The sequence below is a fragment of the Vigna radiata genome, unplaced genomic scaffold (assembly GCF_000741045.1).
Source record: "Vigna radiata var. radiata cultivar VC1973A unplaced genomic scaffold, Vradiata_ver6 scaffold_48, whole genome shotgun sequence".
Taxonomy (NCBI): Eukaryota; Viridiplantae; Streptophyta; class Magnoliopsida; order Fabales; family Fabaceae; genus Vigna; species Vigna radiata.
Genome location: NW_014542925.1, coordinates 1,694,475 through 1,713,506, shown reverse-complemented (window position 1 = coordinate 1,713,506; position 19,032 = coordinate 1,694,475). Strand labels below are relative to the sequence as shown.

At 35.0% G+C, this 19,032-nt stretch overlaps 1 protein-coding gene across 1 annotated transcript in view; it reads right to left on the bottom strand.

Moving 5' to 3' along the window:
- LOC106752883 (two-pore potassium channel 3) overlaps positions 1 to 14,408 on the bottom strand; it is an 18,080-nt gene extending 3,672 nt beyond the window's left edge. The window contains exon 1 of the mRNA XM_014634665.2: positions 12,914 to 14,408. Within this exon, the coding sequence (XP_014490151.1) occupies positions 12,914 to 14,043 (1,130 nt within the window). The 5' untranslated portion in view covers positions 14,044 to 14,408. The remainder of the gene's footprint in view (positions 1 to 12,913) is intronic.
- Positions 14,409 to 19,032: the final 4,624 nt, after the last annotated feature.

Below are 19,032 nucleotides of genomic sequence, written 5' to 3'. Positions count from 1 at the left end.
TCATCTTCATGCACTTCGGCATTGAGTTCTTGCCAATCTAACCAGATTGGAAAATACACCATATTGTTTATTTCCATTTCTTCTCTGCTGCGAGACAGTGCATCAGCCCCTTGATTCTCCTTACCAGGTTTGTAAACAATCTCAAAATTATATCCTAACAACTTTGCCAACCAGTTTTGCTGAGCCCCAGTAGTTATACGTTGCTGCATTAATTGTTTCAAACTCTTTTGATCCGAGAAAACAGTAAATTTTCGACCCAATAGGTAAGGTCGCCAATGCTGTATTGCCAAAGCTACTGCCATCAGCTCTCTCTCATATGCAGATTTAGTCAAATTACGAGGGCTCAAAGCCTTGCTATAATAGGCTATTGGCCTCTTTCCTTGCATCAAGATGGCCCCAATTCCTATTCCTGACGCATCACACTCGAGGACAAATTCCTCATCGAAGTTTGGGAGTTGCAATACATGTGCAGTGGTAATCCTTCGTTTAAGTTCTTCAAAGGCTTCTTGAGCCTTCCCATTCCAACCAAAACCATCCTTTTTTGTTAACTCTGTGAGGGGTTTGGCAACTTTACCATAATCCTTAATGAACTTACGGTAATAGCCTGTAAGACCCAGAAAACCACGAACCCCTTTCACATTCTTAGGAGTAGGCCACTCCATCACGCTACTAATCTTGGCCAGGTCAACCTCAACTCCTTTTATTGAGATAATGTGTCCCAAATATTCAACACTTTCTTGGCCAAACCTGCATTTTTCCTTGTTTGCAAATAACTGGTTTTTTCTCAACACTCCCAACACCTTTTCCAGNAATTGCAAATGTTCTTCCCAGCTACTACTGTATACAAGAATATCATCAAAAAACACCAATACTCCTTGNCATAACAAAGCACGAAAGACTTCATTCATGAGTGCTTGAAAGGTTGAGGGTGCATTCATCAATCCAAAGGNCATCACCAAATATTCGTAATGACCCTCATGGGTTCTGAATGCAGTTTTTGGTATATCTTCCTCCCGCATCCTGACTTGATGATAACCCGAACAAAGATCAAGTTTAGAGAAAAACCTGGCACCATGCAACTCATCCAATAATTCCTCTATTACCGGTATGGGAAATTTATCCGGAATAGTGGCTTTATTAAGAGCTCTATAATCAACACACATACGCCACTTGTTGTTTTTCTTTTTCACCAAAATTACGGGACTGGAATAAGCACTCTGGCTATGCCGCACATAACCCACCTCCATCAATTCTCGCACTTGTTTCTCAATTTCATTTTTCTGGTAGTAAGCATAACGATAGGGTCTCACATTAATAGGTTCCTGTCCTGGTTTAAGATTGATCCGATGCTCCTTCACACGTACAGGCGGCAACCCTTTTGGTTCCTCAAACACCTCACTAAAATGCTGCAACATGTTATCAAGGACGCTCTTCCGCTCTGGGTTCAGGCCATCATCCTCCGCTTTTCCTTCATCTTCCAATAAATCACAAACCGACATTATCAAAGAATTCCCATGAGGAATCCCTCTCAACAACCTTTCACCTTGTTTGGTTTGTACTTTCATGATCTGCTTCTTCTAGTCCACCGTGGTTTCTCCCAAAGTCATTAACCACGACATTCCTAATATGATATCCATATCCTCCAAGTCAAAAAGAAATGCATCAATTTCAAATTCACCCTCATCAAACCTCACCTTGATACCTCTACAAACCCCTTGAGTTTCCGATTTGTGTCCGTCTCCCATTAAAACCTTCTTTTGTTTTGTTCTTTCCCACTTCCAGCCCAAAGCTTCCACAAGTCTTCTAGAAATAAAATTATGAGTAGCTCCACTATCTATTAAAAATAGCATCGGAATCTCCCCAATCATTCCTCGTAACTTCATTGTTCTTGGTTGATCGCCATTGTCGCTCGCGATCATACAGATATTCAATGTCGTGCACGGAGCCACCACCTCGTATTCCTCGTCATCGTTGTCGCTTTCTTCTTCCCCATTGTCACATGCAACTTGGATCTCTTCATTAACCATGATGACACGAAGCTGCTTAACTGGGCACCGATGGAGAGGTCCGAATACGCCACCGCACTTATAACACAGACCCTTTTGTTTCCGGTCCAAGAGATCCTGATAGGTGAGATGATTTGCTCCTCTATCTTTCGGTCCCGTTCTACTTTGCCCACCCCAATCTTTTTTTTCACCTGGGCCTGGACCATTTCCTCCCCAATTGCCCCCATTCTGTTTTGGGCCAGTTTTGCCCAACACACTAAATACAGGTCGGTTTCCCATTTGGGTTTTACCTTCACCACGTGTCTCACTTCTTCCCTGCCACATTTTGCTTCTTCCTNACAGCTCCACATCAATGNCACGCGCCACATTCATCATGCNCCCCCTGGAAAAAGGGTTTGCAACGTGTAAGCTTCTCATTCTGGCACGAATGTCGTCCTTTAACCCCTGAGTAAAATATGAAAACAGCTGTTCATCATGCATTCGTGGTACTTGAGTAATCAAGTATTCGAAATTTCGAATATAATCCTCCACACTTCCTGTTTGTTTCAAAGAAACCAATTGATCATAAACACTTCCTTCCCCATTCCTCCATATCTCTCCAGCAACTCCCTTTTTAAATCTTCCCATGTTAATTCTTCATATTCATTCAACAGAGACTGAAAAAAATGTATCGTGCTTCCTTCCATACATAGATGGGCAAGATTTACACGAACGACTTCTCGTGTCTCTTGGACATTAAAATAAACCTCTGCCCTGGCAATCCACCTTGCGGGATCTTCACCATGGAATGACGGCAACTCGATTTTCTTCATCGATTGGCGAAACTCCAATAGATCATCTCCATCAAGCGGTTTCATACTCGGAAACGCCTTCGGTATAGTCTTTACCGAATTCGTTTTCTTCGGTCCTACAGACCCCTGTCCTTCGTCCTCCTCCTCTTTCCCCTTTGTAAATTCTGACATTAGATTCAGCAACTTTGATTGATTCTCAGCTGCTTCCTTACGTAATATTGCAATCTGCTCCGCGGCGTCCTTACGAACATTTTCCAAATGGGTTTGGTTCTGCAACGATTGTGCAACTACCTCCTCAACAACTGCCTTGAGCTTAGTCACCTCTCCCGCAACAAACCCTACCTTCGTCTCATCACTCTCCTCAGCTGTTGGCTCCCCTTGGGTGGTATTGTTCTTCTTCGGTGGCATAGTTTGCGAGTATCCGGCAGGTCGGACCAATGATAAGGATTCTTTTAAAAGCACAGAAAGAAATCAAATGAAGACTAAATATGAGTGTATTTTATTCTCTGCAAAACGAGAAAATCAGTAAGATATGAATAACTCACTGCCCAGAGCCAAGCTCCTCAGAGAAACCAAGAATGGCTCCCTCTCTACCAAAAAACAACTAACCGTCCCCAAAACTTTCTTCCAGATTCTCTTTTAAACAACCACACCCATTTCTCTCTCTTCTAACCAACCTATTCCCCTCAACTATGCCACATCACCTTTCCTACTCTTTTTCCTCTCATATACTCTGCCCCACCTATGCTTGGCTGTTTCTTCTTGGATCAAGGGTTCATTGAGCCCAATAAGATTTGGGTCTGTATCACATACAAAACAACTTAAAGGAGAAAATCAGAGACCATACCCTTACCACAAGTCACACAGTTTAAGTATCTTGGCTCCATCATACTAAAGGTTGGAAAAATGGAATGTGGTGTATACCATAGGATTGAAGTAAGATGAATGATATGGAGGAGTCAATTTAACGTTATCGATGACAAAAAAACAAAAGTATCACTCAAGCTTAGGGGAAAGTATCCCATAGCTATATGATGTGACATGATGTATAGAACTAAGAGTTGAGCCGAAAACTTAATAAGAGAATAATCTCCATGTTACTTAGAAAAGAAAGTTGAATAAGATGAGTGAATATCTTAGACATGACAAGATTATAAACGAATGCATTATCACTACACATGAGAAGACTTACAAAAGCCCCCATGATGAGAGTAGATTAGATGCAGAGTAGACCTATCACTATAAATACAGAGAGATTGAGAAAAACTATAAGAAAAACGATTATAAAGGATTTGGAGGTCAATGGTTTGCATAGACACAATTCATCAAATTAACATTGTAACATTGATGTTGTTAGAGATGACAAAAATATCCATATTCGCGACAAAAGTATCCATGAACAAAATTTGCACGAAAGAGTGGATACCTCCAAGTAATTATTATTCACAGATAACAAATAACGAGTATTTCAATATCCATTTATAAACGGATTGAATGTAGTATCATATTACTCATACTCACACCTATCTATTACCCGCAAAAAATTAAAATTAAACTTTAATTTATATTATCTTTTATATCTATTTTTTAATTTTATTTAGATTTTATTCAGATACCTATTAGTTTTAAAATACCTGTGAGTGATTTTAAACAACTATTTGATGGATAATAAGATGAATAACAGGAGGATTTTTTTGTTGTGGGTGAAGTAGCATGTAGGTACTATCCATGTCCTACCTTACCCGTTGTCATCCCTAACAACAATACACAAAAGCACTAAATGTGAATCCGTGAAATATCCTATTTTGGTCTCATTGAATGGTTGTGTTTTGGAATACAAGGTTCATGTGTCTTACTTCACTAGATACAACTAACTAAATAAATTGCAAAACTTGAATTCTTCTAAACTTAAATGCCATGTTTTTGTTATAACATATGGAAATATTCAAAATTATCTAAACATATTTTAGACCATCCCCCATCATCAATTTCCCCATTTCCTCATTATTCCAGGATTAATTACCATGTTTTCTTATATTATCGTGATTTGTTCTTAATGTAATTAGAAATATGAATAGGAGATAATATTTTATGATTTATCACCACCTACAATAATTTGAATTTGAGTTTAACTCTACTTCACAAAACCCACTTATAACATGAGGATTGTCCTCTTGTATACGTTTTTTTCAATCTCTTACACAAACAATGAAAGCTGGTTAGCTTGAGCTGCAAGCTAGCCAGATAAGATCTAACTGTTCTACGACAGAGTGCAGCTCTTCTTACAAGATGACAGTTGGCTAACTAACTTTTATGCGATGCTGCCTGAGTCAGCTTAACATGCTAGTTAAAACAGTAAAACCGGTACAAAGAATAGCCAAACACTAGAGATATACTATCACCACCTAATTTCAAAGACAAATTAAATTAGAGTGTTATCCTCCTGTGACGTTTTTCATCAATATTTTGCAGTTGGAGCTCCTAAAACTTTACATTCTACTATAATTCTTACTTCAAATTAATCATATTTCATGTTGTCAACCCTCCAATGCATTTCGACATTTCTCTGCTATATATTCCTTCTAGTGTGTTCAGCCCTCTTCTAACTGCCTTCTTACTCTGCAGTCGTTTTCTCTATCTTAGCCTACATTGTGCACTTTACCAGTATGTTTCAAACAATTTTCCAGCTATTGTATCTTCCTTCTAGTACTCCTTGGTTGTATTCTACATTGCAACCATCTCTATCAATAGTTTTTTCTACAACTATGACATCTCCAGCACAACTGTATTCATCTGAGTTCCTGTTTATTCTGCATGGCCACCATTGCCAATCTCTCACTGCCATGCTGTCATTCCAGTAAGTTCAGAACTCTATTTTGCCATTTGTGACATCATTGTTTCATTTTCTCTCTCTACTTGTTGACCATGACCTCTAACCAAATCTTCCCTAAGAATACTTTTAATATTCTTAATAATATTTTTCAATTTTAGAATGATTGACGTATAAAATTCGATTGGAATAATTAAAATACAATAAAATATTATAATTCTACCTTTTGGAGAATGAACAATATCTACATATATTCTTTTTCAAAACTCATACCAAAATGGGAATTACGTCCTTGAACAATCTTTTAATCCATGAAAGAGACACACTCAAAGATGTCTTAAACTTTGCAAAGCTACTGGTTGAAGTCTTTAGCAAGGAAGATGAATGAGAAGCTACTGCCGCGCAACTATGGTCTCTACATGATCCTCCAGAGAATTGGTTCCCCTACATACAAGCTAGACTTACCAAAGCATGGCTGCATCCGTCCAATTTCCATGCATGCTCACTAAACAAGGCATTGGCAGCATCTACAATGGCACAACCTCTCTAACCAGTCCTAACTGAGGAATGGGGATTACAACCCCAACCAAAAGGTGTGTTAAACGTTAGGTATGGAGATCAAGAAGAAGTAAAAGCCCTCATCATCCAGTGGAAGATTTGGTTACACGTGCCTGTAAAAGTTGTTTGACAGATATAGTTTGTTTCCTACTTTGTAAGAATTTCTTTAAGTTGTTTACATTTAAAATGTTAGACTGTTATGATTCTGTTTTTAATTTCAGTTAATGTTGATGTGTCCATAAAATAAGGGATTGTAATCTGATATAATTTACGCTCTTTATATGGAGCCTTTTAATAAAATATTAGTAACTTCCCAGTCTACGTTACTCATCTTTTCTCTGTTTTTATAAACAAAATACTGCAAATTGGTATCTAGAATTATCATCTTGAGGAATCATGGGCTCTGATACCAAGTGGAAAATAACTCTGATTTATTATTCAAATCATAAAAAATACATTCTGATACCTTCTTTTTGTAATAATCTAATTCTTCTAAAAAGAGAAATAGAAAAACTAAGAAATCTAAAAAAAATAAAATAAAATAAAAGATTATATATCTATTTCTTCTAATTAAGAAGATTCTAAAAATATTATTTCAAATTACAACAAGATATAGCACACACAACCAGCACACCTACTTCTGATGGTAAGTACAAATTATGAACGGCAAAGATGATTGTTAATCTTGAAGCACTAGACCACTATAACGTTTCTGGGGCACCTAAAATTCCAACCCTCAAATGAAGACTCAGATGAAGACAAGAAAGGCTAAAGCTAAAAGTTACATTTTTCTGCTGTGTCAAAAATAATATTTACAAGAATTATGAACTTGAAATCTCCAAAAGCCTTTTGGGTGTACGTCATATCAAAATATCATGGCTGTGAAAGAAGCAAAAACATTGAAGCTCTCAACTTGATCAAAGAAGAGGTGCATATCATGAAAGATACAGAAACCATCAAAGGCTATGCTAACAGACTCCTAAGCATAGCAAACAAAGGGCAACTTCTTGGTAAGGACTTTCCGGATGAAAGAACTGTTGAAAAAATTCTTGACACTTATACCGAAAAATATGAATTGAAGATATCCACTTTGGAGGAGTCAAAAGATCTGCCAACCATTGCCCTTGAAGAATTGATAAATGTTTTATTGGCACAAGAGGAGATAGTATAGTAGTGTGTGGAAGTCTCACATCAGCTAGTTGTAAGACCAATTTAGAGTATATAAGTGGATACAAACCTTATCTTATAAGTCAATTTATATGGTTGAGTTAAGTTTAAAATCTACTTCTTAACAAATACAATTAGTTTTTCAAATAAAAGCACAAAACTCAAGAGGTTTCAAAGACAAAATAACAAATGGAAAAACAAAAAAATTAAAAAGGCTCCAACAAGAAGCAAGGAGAGACTTTTCTCCTTCTTTCCACATTACAAAAAGACAAACCATCCTAAGAAAATGTGTTGGGGGAGGCCAAATGTCAAAAGCAGAAAAGGTGGCAATATGAGACATATAGAGCAAATGTACAAGTCTATAAAAGAAGAGCTAAGGTGACTACGGACAAACAAAATGATGAGCAAATTTTCGTCGTAACATTTTTTTCCACAACCATCAATCCTAGTGACTCATGGTTAACAATGACGAGAAGCATTTTAAAGAGCTTAACATAACAATCATTTTCAAAGTAAAAATTGGCATTGGTGATTTCATTAGTCAAGGAAAAGGGACCATGGCTATAGATAGCTTGACAAGTTTGAAATATATCTATGATGTTTTCTATTTTATATATGTCTGACATTGACCAAAATTTTGTAAGTGTTGCACAACTTATGAAAGGGGCTCTAAAGTCATTTCAAAATAATCAGTGGTTGATCAAAGGAAAAAAAAAAGGAAAAAAAATGTATTTATGACACTAGAGACTCAAGCATTTTCGTCTTGATGGATTGTTATGCCTTGGTGAAAGGTGTGATAATACTTGAAGACAAGAGGGTTGCTTATGTGGCTTGTTAATATGGCAAGCTAGTTAGAAGACCATTTACACAAACATTGCAAGTGCAAGATACAAGTTGCAACTAGTACACACAGATGTTGGAGGATCTTAGAGACTATCATCTCTAAATGGTAATAAATATTATATTGCATTTATTAATGATTATACCAAATTTTCTTGAATTTTTTTTCTTTAAATCCAAAACCGAGACTGCTAATTTATTTTGAAAACCTAAAGCATTGGTGGAGGAAGTAGATGTAGGTTGTGTACAATAAAATCACATAACAAGAAAGAATATGCAAGTGACACCTTCGATAAATTTTGTGAAGTTGGCATTGAGCATCAACTCCTTATACCTTATACCCCCAACCAAAAGTAGTAAGTGAGAGAAAAAAAATATATAGAAACATCATGGAAAATGGCAATTTGTATGCAACTTGAGAAGGATTTTTCCCAGAAGTTGTCGGCAGAGGCTGCATGCACTACTATGCTTTTGCTAAATGGGCTGCCAACTAGAGTTTTGACTTAAAGGTCTCCATTTGAAAAGTGGTAAACACAAACCAAACTTATAAAACTTAAGAATCTTTGGATGTGTTTGTTTCTCCTATGTTCCATAGGTTAAAAAGAACAAACTTCACAAGAAAGATGAACCTAGAGTTTTCATTGGATACAATACCATTTCCAAAGTTTACATAATTTTTCTAACCAAAAAATGAAAAAATCTTGTGAGAAGAAATGCCAAAATCACAAAAGATCAATAATGGAGTTGGGAGGAATTAATAAGAAAGCATCTACCAAAAATCCCAAGTTTCCTTGATGATGATGATGTAAATGACATTCCAATTAAAGGCATGAGAATTATCAAAGGTGCAATATCGCTATCCAAGAATTGAGAGAATTCAACAAAATAGTGAAGGATGAAAATTGCAAACTCTTAAGAAAGTATAATTTAAGTCTCTTAAGATGTAGACTCTAAGTCTAACTCAACCCTACAAAAATGGCTTGTAAGGTGAGGTTTGCACCCACTTATATATTGGAAATTCACCTTATCTCTAGTTTGTGCAGGATCTCCAACTCAAACCGCTCACGTCATGGCATTTACATCTCAAGCATGGGATTAGACATTAATAAGTGGTTTGAGTACTACTTCAAAGTTCAACAGAAGACAAGAAGGTGAATGAACACAGTTTCTGCCCGTATTTTTTATGTTATCATCACATCCTTTGTGCTTTAACTANTATAAGTTAATTCCTCATTAACATGAAATCTTTCAGGTCTTAATAAGTAACAGCCCAATAGAGGGTGGCACGATAGGCCAACAAACTTCGCTAGGATAGGCTTCAGATGTTTCTAATAGCATCTTAAAAATGAACTTTAAGTCTAACTCAACCTTATAAAACCAACTTGTAAAATGAAGTTTGAATCCACTTATATTCCGTAAATCCATTTTATCTCCAGTAAATGTGGGATCTCCAACAAAGTATAACTCAAACTCACAAAACCAGTTTAAATTATTTTATCTTAAAATGGTATTAGGGTCATGCAGAACTTATCCTTATCAAGTTAGTTGGTCTCGCAACACCCACAAATATCTATTTCCATGGTCAAGATGATTGTTTCCCGGTATGGGAAAATGTGTTTGAGATCTCACTTGAGATAAGACCAAATTATAGTATATAAGTAGGTACAAACCTTATCTTACAAGCTAGTTTTGTGAGATTGAGTTAGACTTAAATTCAACTTTCTTAAAATCCAGTTTTTCATGGAACAACTAAGCATTTTAAGATTAAGAATCTTTTTAAGTTGCTTATGTTAGACTGTCTTTGTTCTGTTTTTAATTTCAATTAATGTTGTTATGCTTAATGGATTGTAATCTGATATGATTTATGCTTTTTATTTAGAACCTTTTAATATAATTAGTAACTTCTTAGTCTATGTTACTATTTTTCTTCTATAAACAAAATACCACAGATTCTTCCTCTCAAAACAACTCCTCTAATTTCCCCATAAGCACAAGGTGAAAAGCTTTGGGATGGGATGCTGTGAGGGAACGTTTTCAGAATTATAAAATTATGAAGAGTGGTCCAAAGACCTATCAAAATATCTGGAGTGTATCATTCACAAAAGGACACCTCTCAACATATCTGGACCGTGTATCATTCACAAAGGGAGATCTTCCCTATTATTCAGTAAAGATTGACCCTTCTTGCTATTACTGTCAGAAGTTTTGTCATAGTCATTGAGTACTACTTCAAAGTTCAACAGAAGACAAGAAGGTGAATGAACACAGTTTCTGCCCGTATTTTTTATGTTATCATCACATCCTTTGTGCTTTAACTANTATAAGTTAATTCCTCATTAACATGAAATCTTTCAGGTCTTAATAAGTAACATGCAGGTATCAATGATTGAGATAGATGCATAGAATGGACATGTTTCAAATATATCAAACCCCAAGGTGTGGCTCAGTTCGAACACCACGGACCATTTGGTTTGAGAAAATGTATTCTGTTATCACATTTAATTAGAAAAATGTCACCTAGTTTTATTGTGTTTTCTATTTTCAAAAGTTTACATAGGAGAGTAAAAATAACTTTCTATTCTTTCTTGTTTTGATAATTTGTTTTCACATTTTCATATTCAAACTTTTGAAACAAGAAATATAGGGAAAATAGAAAATGAAAACAAAATTAGTTTTCTTGAACCAAATGGACCCTTAACATGGATGGACATTACTGCAGTGCAGGGTTTCAAAATACACAGGCGTCCTCCTTATCTACTACAACTAAAGATGTCAGTTTTGTTTGAATTAGTTTGATCCAGATTCCAGATACAACTGGAGCCAGAATGATGCAATAACAATATTATGAGGCAAGGTGATAGAGTACAACATAATGCTCTACTTCCATTCCAAAAAAACACAGGAACTGGTAGTGAATAATGGACATTATATCCATCTGGTTCTAAGCTTAAACTCAATACAATCTAACATAATGAGGAAAACATCACATAGACACAAATGGAAACACTGATGTAGATCACCGTGTTGAGCAGGTATAGCATCCCAATTATTGTAACAGCCCATAAAAAATACACTTAGTTAAGAATTTTATTGTCTAGTTTTCTGATTTGATGTTTGCAACAAGAAGAAGCCTAAGAAGTAAAATCATGTACCAAGAAATTGAACTAGCACTAAATAATGAATGAATACTACGCACCACTAGATGTGAGCATGCTCAACAATTTACAATGCATTCCCAACAATTACATCATATTTTATATCACTGGAGTAAATGCCAAAAATTAGTTAATATCTCTAGGCATTAATAATTCGTACTTTAAAAAGTGGTCCTTGATGCATTTGAAGTTGCACCAAACAATGACAAAAATTACTGAAAAGATTGAAGTTTGAACTTGGGTGAATCAGACATGACTGTGCAGGATTGGCAAAGACGACTGGAGATTAATTGAAACACATCAGAAAAAGAGTTCATGTGAGGAGAGACAAGATCCAAAGACAAAAGGGGATATCATCCGGGAGATATCACAGTAGTAGAAATCAATAAAAGAGATTAACAGAATAAGAACCAAAACTCTGAAAAAACGAGTGGAGGATGAAAAAGTCTGAAGAGAAACATGGGTGTTAGTGCATGCCCATGATGTCACAGTGATGGAAGAAACCAATGAAATAGATTGTCAAGAACTACCAGAAGGAGCACACAGTAGTCAGAAAAATTCTTGAAACATGTTGATAAAATGCATGCTGAAAGCTAGGATGGAGAAGGAGACCACCAGAATGAAAAATACAAACAGAAGAAGCCTGGACCAGCAGGAAGGAATAGCATAGTGCAAGGGTGTTAAAACGAAAAAAGACCTAAAAGGGTTAACATAACATAAAAGACAATTAATTTACAAGGATAATCATGAACTTAAAATATAACTCCAAATTTTAGGGTGCTCAGTAGCAAAGTAGTGACAGGACGGATCATGAAGAATGGTGCCACTCTAATCTCATGATGAGACCAAATAATGATGTGTTACAATGTATTTGTTGTATTTAATATGTTCTTGAAACCTATAGCATAGCTCTGATTTATATAATCATAATCCTAGCAAATTATGAAAGTAAATCACGATTAAAAAGAATATGATTGGGGGACTACTTCTAGAGAATTATCTAACACTAAAAATTATTGAATATTTGGTAGCAAGTCTAGGCAAAGGATATGTTTGATCAACTCCATCAACATCCTATTTTCTAGTTTCCCTTTTGTCATTCTTATGGTTTAATCCACCATTTACCTTTTCAAGTTTCACTTTTTCAAAAAAAGTTTCTGACGGTATGCAAGCTGTCCAATTTACCAAGGAACCATATACAGCTTTAGGTCAACCGATGGGTTTTGGATACAAATGTTTATAATGATATCAATAAAAGGAAATCAAAAAAAGAACCAATTAATCATTCGATTATTGAGGCTCAATTCTACTACAATCACTGCAACAAAGCAGTGAGAAAATAGAAGCAAAGTAAGTGAAAAAATTGAAAATTAGTCGGGTGATATCAGTAGGCATTGAATCGAATTCTAAATTCATACTTCAAAAAGTGGTTCATGATGCATTGGGTGGGGGCCTTGTGCAACTAGATGGTAAATACATTTCTGTGCTCTACTTCCATGAACAAGAACATAAATTAATGCCAAAATTCACTGAATTTTTATGAGATCGAAATGAATCAGTCCATACCTCACAAAGCCATTGTTGTCTATGTCTGCAGCAAGAAACTCAGAAACAGTCATATCCTGACCAAGAATCCACTTCGCCATCATCCTGTGCCGCTTATCCACTCTTGCCTCAGCCAAATAGAGGAACGCTCGAGCCACGGCAAGAGTTGACACGAGCAACCAAATTGCAGCAAAGATCCTGCCATGCATGGTCTTGAAAGCATGGTCTCCATACCCAACCGTAGTAACCGACATAACTGAAAGATAAAAAGAGTCCAACCAACCAAGCTTCTCAACAAAATGCATAACCGCCACACCTACCCCAATACAAATCACCACAACTCCCAACGCCAGCGCCACCTTCAATCGAATCCTCATCCTCCCTTTCTTCACATCAATTATATAAGACTTTCCATCCTTCTCACCCCTCCTCCCCTTCACTGCCGTCAACATATGATTCTCCTGCAAATCAAGCACATAGCTAACCATCCCACTCAGCAATATGTCTATAAATCCAAACCCCACCAACACAAACAATATAGAGAAAAGTTTAGTGGCTGTGCTATTCGGAGTGATGTCACCATATCCTATTGTGCACATTGTGACTATACAAAAATACAATGCATCGACTACAGGATGAGTCTCGGAAGCTGAAAAATTATGACGATTGAACCAATAAATGACAACCCCTAATGCCAAATAAAGAGCAAGAAGAATAACACCCTGGCGAACAATACTCTGGCTGCCAAATTTCGGCCTTGGCACAGAGGATTGGGGGTTGAAATCGCTGATCACCGCCATGGCCGGCGCGGTTTTGGAGCGATGAAGGTTTGTTTTCCGCCAGGAATAATTGGGGTCAAGGAGCCAAGAGGATGGTTGTTGGGACTGGGAATCAAACCGTGATGGCGATGCACAGTCCTGCGAGGTAGAAGAGGAACATTTTGGGGAATTGAGGGGGAGTATTAAGGCATCGGCCAAAGGTGAAGGGTCCCTTGGGGTAGCACAAGCAGGACCAAAGATGAGACGGTCCTTGAATTCCATTGGGGTCATTGGAAGAACCATGTCCTCGTGCTCTGGCAAGGGACATAGCGGTGACAATGCCAGGGGCTTCTTTCTGGGGCTGAAATATGGAAGCAGAGGTTCCTTTTCCATAAGGGTATAAAATTTTCAGAGTTCAGAGAAAGATAAACGATTGAACGCAGGGAAAGACGGTGGCTTTGGAGAAAGGGAGAGTTTTTGGGAGAAGGGTGTGTTTGGGAATGGAGGTAAAATTGCTTCTGGAAATGCAATAGAGAGTCTTTGTTGTGATAAGAGTTTTTGATGAACAAATTGAGGATGGAAGTTATAAAAGATAGAGAGAAGAAAGATGTTTGCTTTGCATTTGCAGTACATAACATAACATAACATGGGTACAAGAAGAAGGACGGTGTTGACGTGGGAGGTGACAAAACATGTTTTCTGTGATACATTGATTTGAGTACCACTCGTTCCCCTGGTAGATGCTACACTCACGCGCTTCTTGGTGGCAAGTTGCCCAAATCCTTTTTTTTTTTTACGAGATTATCTTCTCTTGGAATTAATAAATACCTCAAATTATTACCTTATTCATAATTTATTTCTTAGACTCACACGACGTTTCATAATGTTTAATATTTTACTAATAAAAAACACACATTTGACCTCATTAATAGATTGAATTTTTATTAACTAAGAAATATTTTAAATCTATAGCGCTTTTTCTAAAAAATAAATAAATAAATCTCTCATTTTTCTATTAAAATTTTAGGTAATTATATATATTAATAGACAAATACATAAAGTATAAAATTGTTATTAAAATAGTTTATCTGAAAATATATATTTATTATAAGTTCAAAATTTATTCAAAATATACTTTATCAAAAACTTAAAATTTATGTAATTAGTATATTAACACGTGAAACTTATTAATAATAGACAATTAAATATAAATTTACACATTTGTTAGAAAAACATTCTAAGCTTTATTAATAATATCAAGTTTTGGTATATTTAATAAGTTTATCAAATGAAAAAAAAAATCGTTTCTAGTTAAATAGATGTAATTTGTCATTTATAAGATAATTGGTAAAGATCTAATAAAAAAAAATGATATTTTAGAAGTGATAAAGGTTTAAATTTTGAATCGTCTTTGATTATTATATGTTAAAATTATGTTAAAATTTTGATATCTTGTATGGTTTAGATTTGAGGTGAATTTAGTCATTAAATTGTGTATAATCTTATGGTTAGTTGTTTTGGCATTTGTGATGTTAGACTGATTTTACAGGGTTGGAATGACATAAATTTGTAGAATTCTGTTTTACAGACTCATTAGAGAGACATACTTGTTGGGTGAAGTCAAAGTCAAAGAGTTACTGAGTTGGTAGTCGTTAGATGAAAAAAATCTCACTAGGCGAGACCAAAGTTAGAGAGGTCACTTACTTGACAATCGTTGGGCGAGAATATACTCGTTAGACAACTTTTGAGAGAATTTAAATTTGTAAGTTCCAGTGGTATTCTCGCTAAGCTAGCTATTTGGTCGTTGGACGAGTATGTTGTTAGGCACTACACACTGAGTGAACAAATTTGGTGGCAGAGCACGTGTACTATCAGACACTACTCGCTAAGTGAACAAATCTAGTGGTTGAGCGAGTGTATTGTCATGCACTACTTGCTAAGCAAGTAGGTGTTGTGGCTAAGCGAAAATACTAGAATTTTCACTAAATTTGCATATATCTCTTATGATGTGTTTAATATGTGTGATTATGTAAATGTTAAAACAATGATTGGTTTATAATATGATATATGAATGTTGGTACTAATGGTTGATTTATAATATGATAAGGGTAAGGTATGTGGTGAGAGAAGTAAGAGGTCATAATCTAGAGATTTTACCTTGGCCAAAGGCATTAACATAACCTTATAGGATAAAACCCATTGGTAATGACTCTTCAAAGCAGTAGAAAAGACCACAAGTACATAACTCGTCAGAGTTTGATATCAATACATATATTTGGATGGTGAACTCTAGAACGAATGCTTGCATGTTTTAGGATTTGTTGATATAAATGTTTACATGTGTTAATATCTTTATTAATGATGTATGATTTCTCTTTGTGGTACATTGGCTTACCCTTTCTTTTTTTGTTTGTTTGTCTATTTGTCCTTCTTGTTTGTAATTATCACCTTAATGACATTAACAGATGAAGATGTTCAAAGTAGATTCGGTGCAGAGTAAGGGAGATACAGTAACATAGTTAGGATTAGTTTTTGTTATGTATAATCCTTTATCTTTTGAAAAAATCTAGCTTTTGTTTATGCGTATATATAACTTTTTATACTCAATACATGCTTTATGGATGATTGTAATATAGTAGTTGTATATCTATCTCACATGTTTGTTGATTATCATTTATATAACTTTTATATAATATTTGTATGTTTATCGCCCTTTAAGCTCGTAACATGTGGCACCTCCAAGCTTGTCGGTCTTCGTACCATTAAGGCTCTTCAACCGTCTTGCCATCAAGGTTGTTGCTTTTTTATATGGGCTTGCTCCGCATTTGCATGGAGTGGTTTCTTCCTTCATCATTCTTTTTGTCATATTGAAGCTTGTAGTTGTTGACCCATTCGAAGTCACTGCCATTTGTCAACACCGCTTTATGTGTCATCGTTATTAGTTGCGCACCAAACCATCAATGTTAAAAAGAACTATTAAAAAATGTCATCATTAGTCGTCACTGTTGCTAGTTTGATACCAAATGACAATGATTGTCATTTAACTATTGTTAAAAAGGAAAACTGATGATGATGGTTGGATTAACGACAGTTCTATGATTGTCCTTGAAAGTCCTTTGTAACCGTTGTTAAAAGCCCCATCTATATTAGTATTGGTATCACAACATATCTTTTAGGGTAAGTTCTTACGGAGACCACAGGTTATAACCATTAGAATAGTCCAAAGCCCAAAAACTTGTTTCACAAAAAGCTCATTGGGATCTTAAAAGTGGGTAAACTAGAGCTATAATAATATAGTGTGATAAAAAATAAGAACATCATTGTTGTTAGAGCCTATCATTCCATGTCAATCTTAACTAGAGAACTCAAAGTAGAAGAACCTAAAGAAAAATCTTCAAATGATGTTAATTTTGAAGTAAATGATGAAATTTCCTTCATCTCAAGCAAAATCCACCACGTATGAAAAAAAAAGAGATTTTAGAGGAAGAAAGGTTCAACAAGAATAGGAGATCAAAGATAAGAAAGCATAAGTCGTTTCCCACGAGTATTAGAAGTTTAAACACTTTAGGTATGAATTTATAAAGGTCAACTAAAGCCAAGAAAAGTAAATATATGTAACACCTTGTTTTAAGAATGAAGTGTGTTTATGTGTATGTGCGTGTTGAAATTTTTAAGTTTCTCTTTTAATGTAATTTAAGACTCTTGAAATACTAAGATAAAATTAAATTAAACATATTAATTTAAATATGAAAAATATAGTCCAATAAATATTAAAGCATAATTGAATTAAGAAATAAAAATAAAAATATAAGACTCATGGAAGTTCTCACTAATTTAATTGTAAGTAAAATGAGTCATAAAATGTTTTAGATGAGTTAAGTGTTGTTTTCCTTGTTAGTTCAAGGGAAATGTCATTAATAAAAAGAGAAGAACGAAACATACACCCTTTGTGATTGCTTTATGATTATTTTGTGTGTTTTATTTAAAACCTCTTTGAGACAAGGGGACTTCCTTTCACTGTTTAAACTTATTACTTAGAACATGTGTCATGAGTGTTGAAATTTTTTTACACTTTTACAATAATGTAGAATTATAATTAGATAGTTTATAGGATAGAAATGGATTACTTAAATATGAAAACATAAAATTAGATTCAAAATCCACTTAAAATAGAGTTATATTTATGAAATAAACAAACTTTTGTATTTAATTATAGTTTTTTAAAGATTAAGAGTTATTCGTTTTTGGAGTTACACTTATTTTGCTTCATATTGTTATACATTATAACTTCAATTTCAATTTAGGTGATGGTATGATTTGTGGAGATTGGTTGTATGATAAACTTTATGATAAAAGACTAATGATTATTAACTTATTTATCATTGGGATACAACTTTAGCTAAGTTTGGAGAGCTTGACTCCCAACAATTGTTTGTATTGAATTTGATTTGATTTAGTTAATGGCATGAATGTTATAATTGTTATTTTTATTTTGTTTCAATTTTTAGGATGCTTGTGTTATAGTTGTTATGTTGTCAAATTTTTTTGAGCTATGTAACTTTATTTATTTACATTCGGTTTATATGCATGACTTGATATATGTGATTACATAAGTTCGTTTGTAGAAGAAGCTTGTAGTGTAAATTATTTTAATGACATTAAAGTAGTGAAATAAAGTTTCTTTTATAAAAAAGTGAGCTACCTAGAAATAACTAGTTTTTATTGTGTGAGAATTTAAAGTAGTCACATTGTTTACTTAAAATTTGTGGTAGAACTACAGATAGATTGAGGTATAAAGTTTAGAGATGATTTTTGAAAATCTAAGGGATAAGGGTGATGAATTGGATTATCTAGGGGTTGATGATGATCTCTTGATACAAGTTGATATAGTAAGTAATAGACATATATGGGATTATAATTGGTCAAAATGAATTATGACTACAATTAAAGGTAAAAGACACTTTTATGGTTGAAGTCTCTTGAAAGAACTCAAAAGAAAAACTTGAATTTGCTTCACCAAAGTACAAGAAATGAATTTTATCCATGCCACTTGAACTCTTATAAGATAAGTGTAAAGTCCCCACTTGAACTCCTTCTTTCAACATAAGAGAATCAACTGAAACTCTTGCCTCGTCATGGTTTATGTTATTCTTCTTCATTTGAGGTGTCCAACTGTGTAGGATTCCATCACTTCTAAATAGAGCAATCACACTAGCAAATACGATAGTTCAATTATAATACAAAGTATCGTATCTAGTGTTGTCAAAACGGGCCACCTGGCCCGACCTGGTCCAGCCCACCACAGGTTGACCACTTAGTGAGTCTACCCAACCTGACTCATTTATTAGTGAGCTAGAAAAATTTGAACCTGACCTGAGCCAC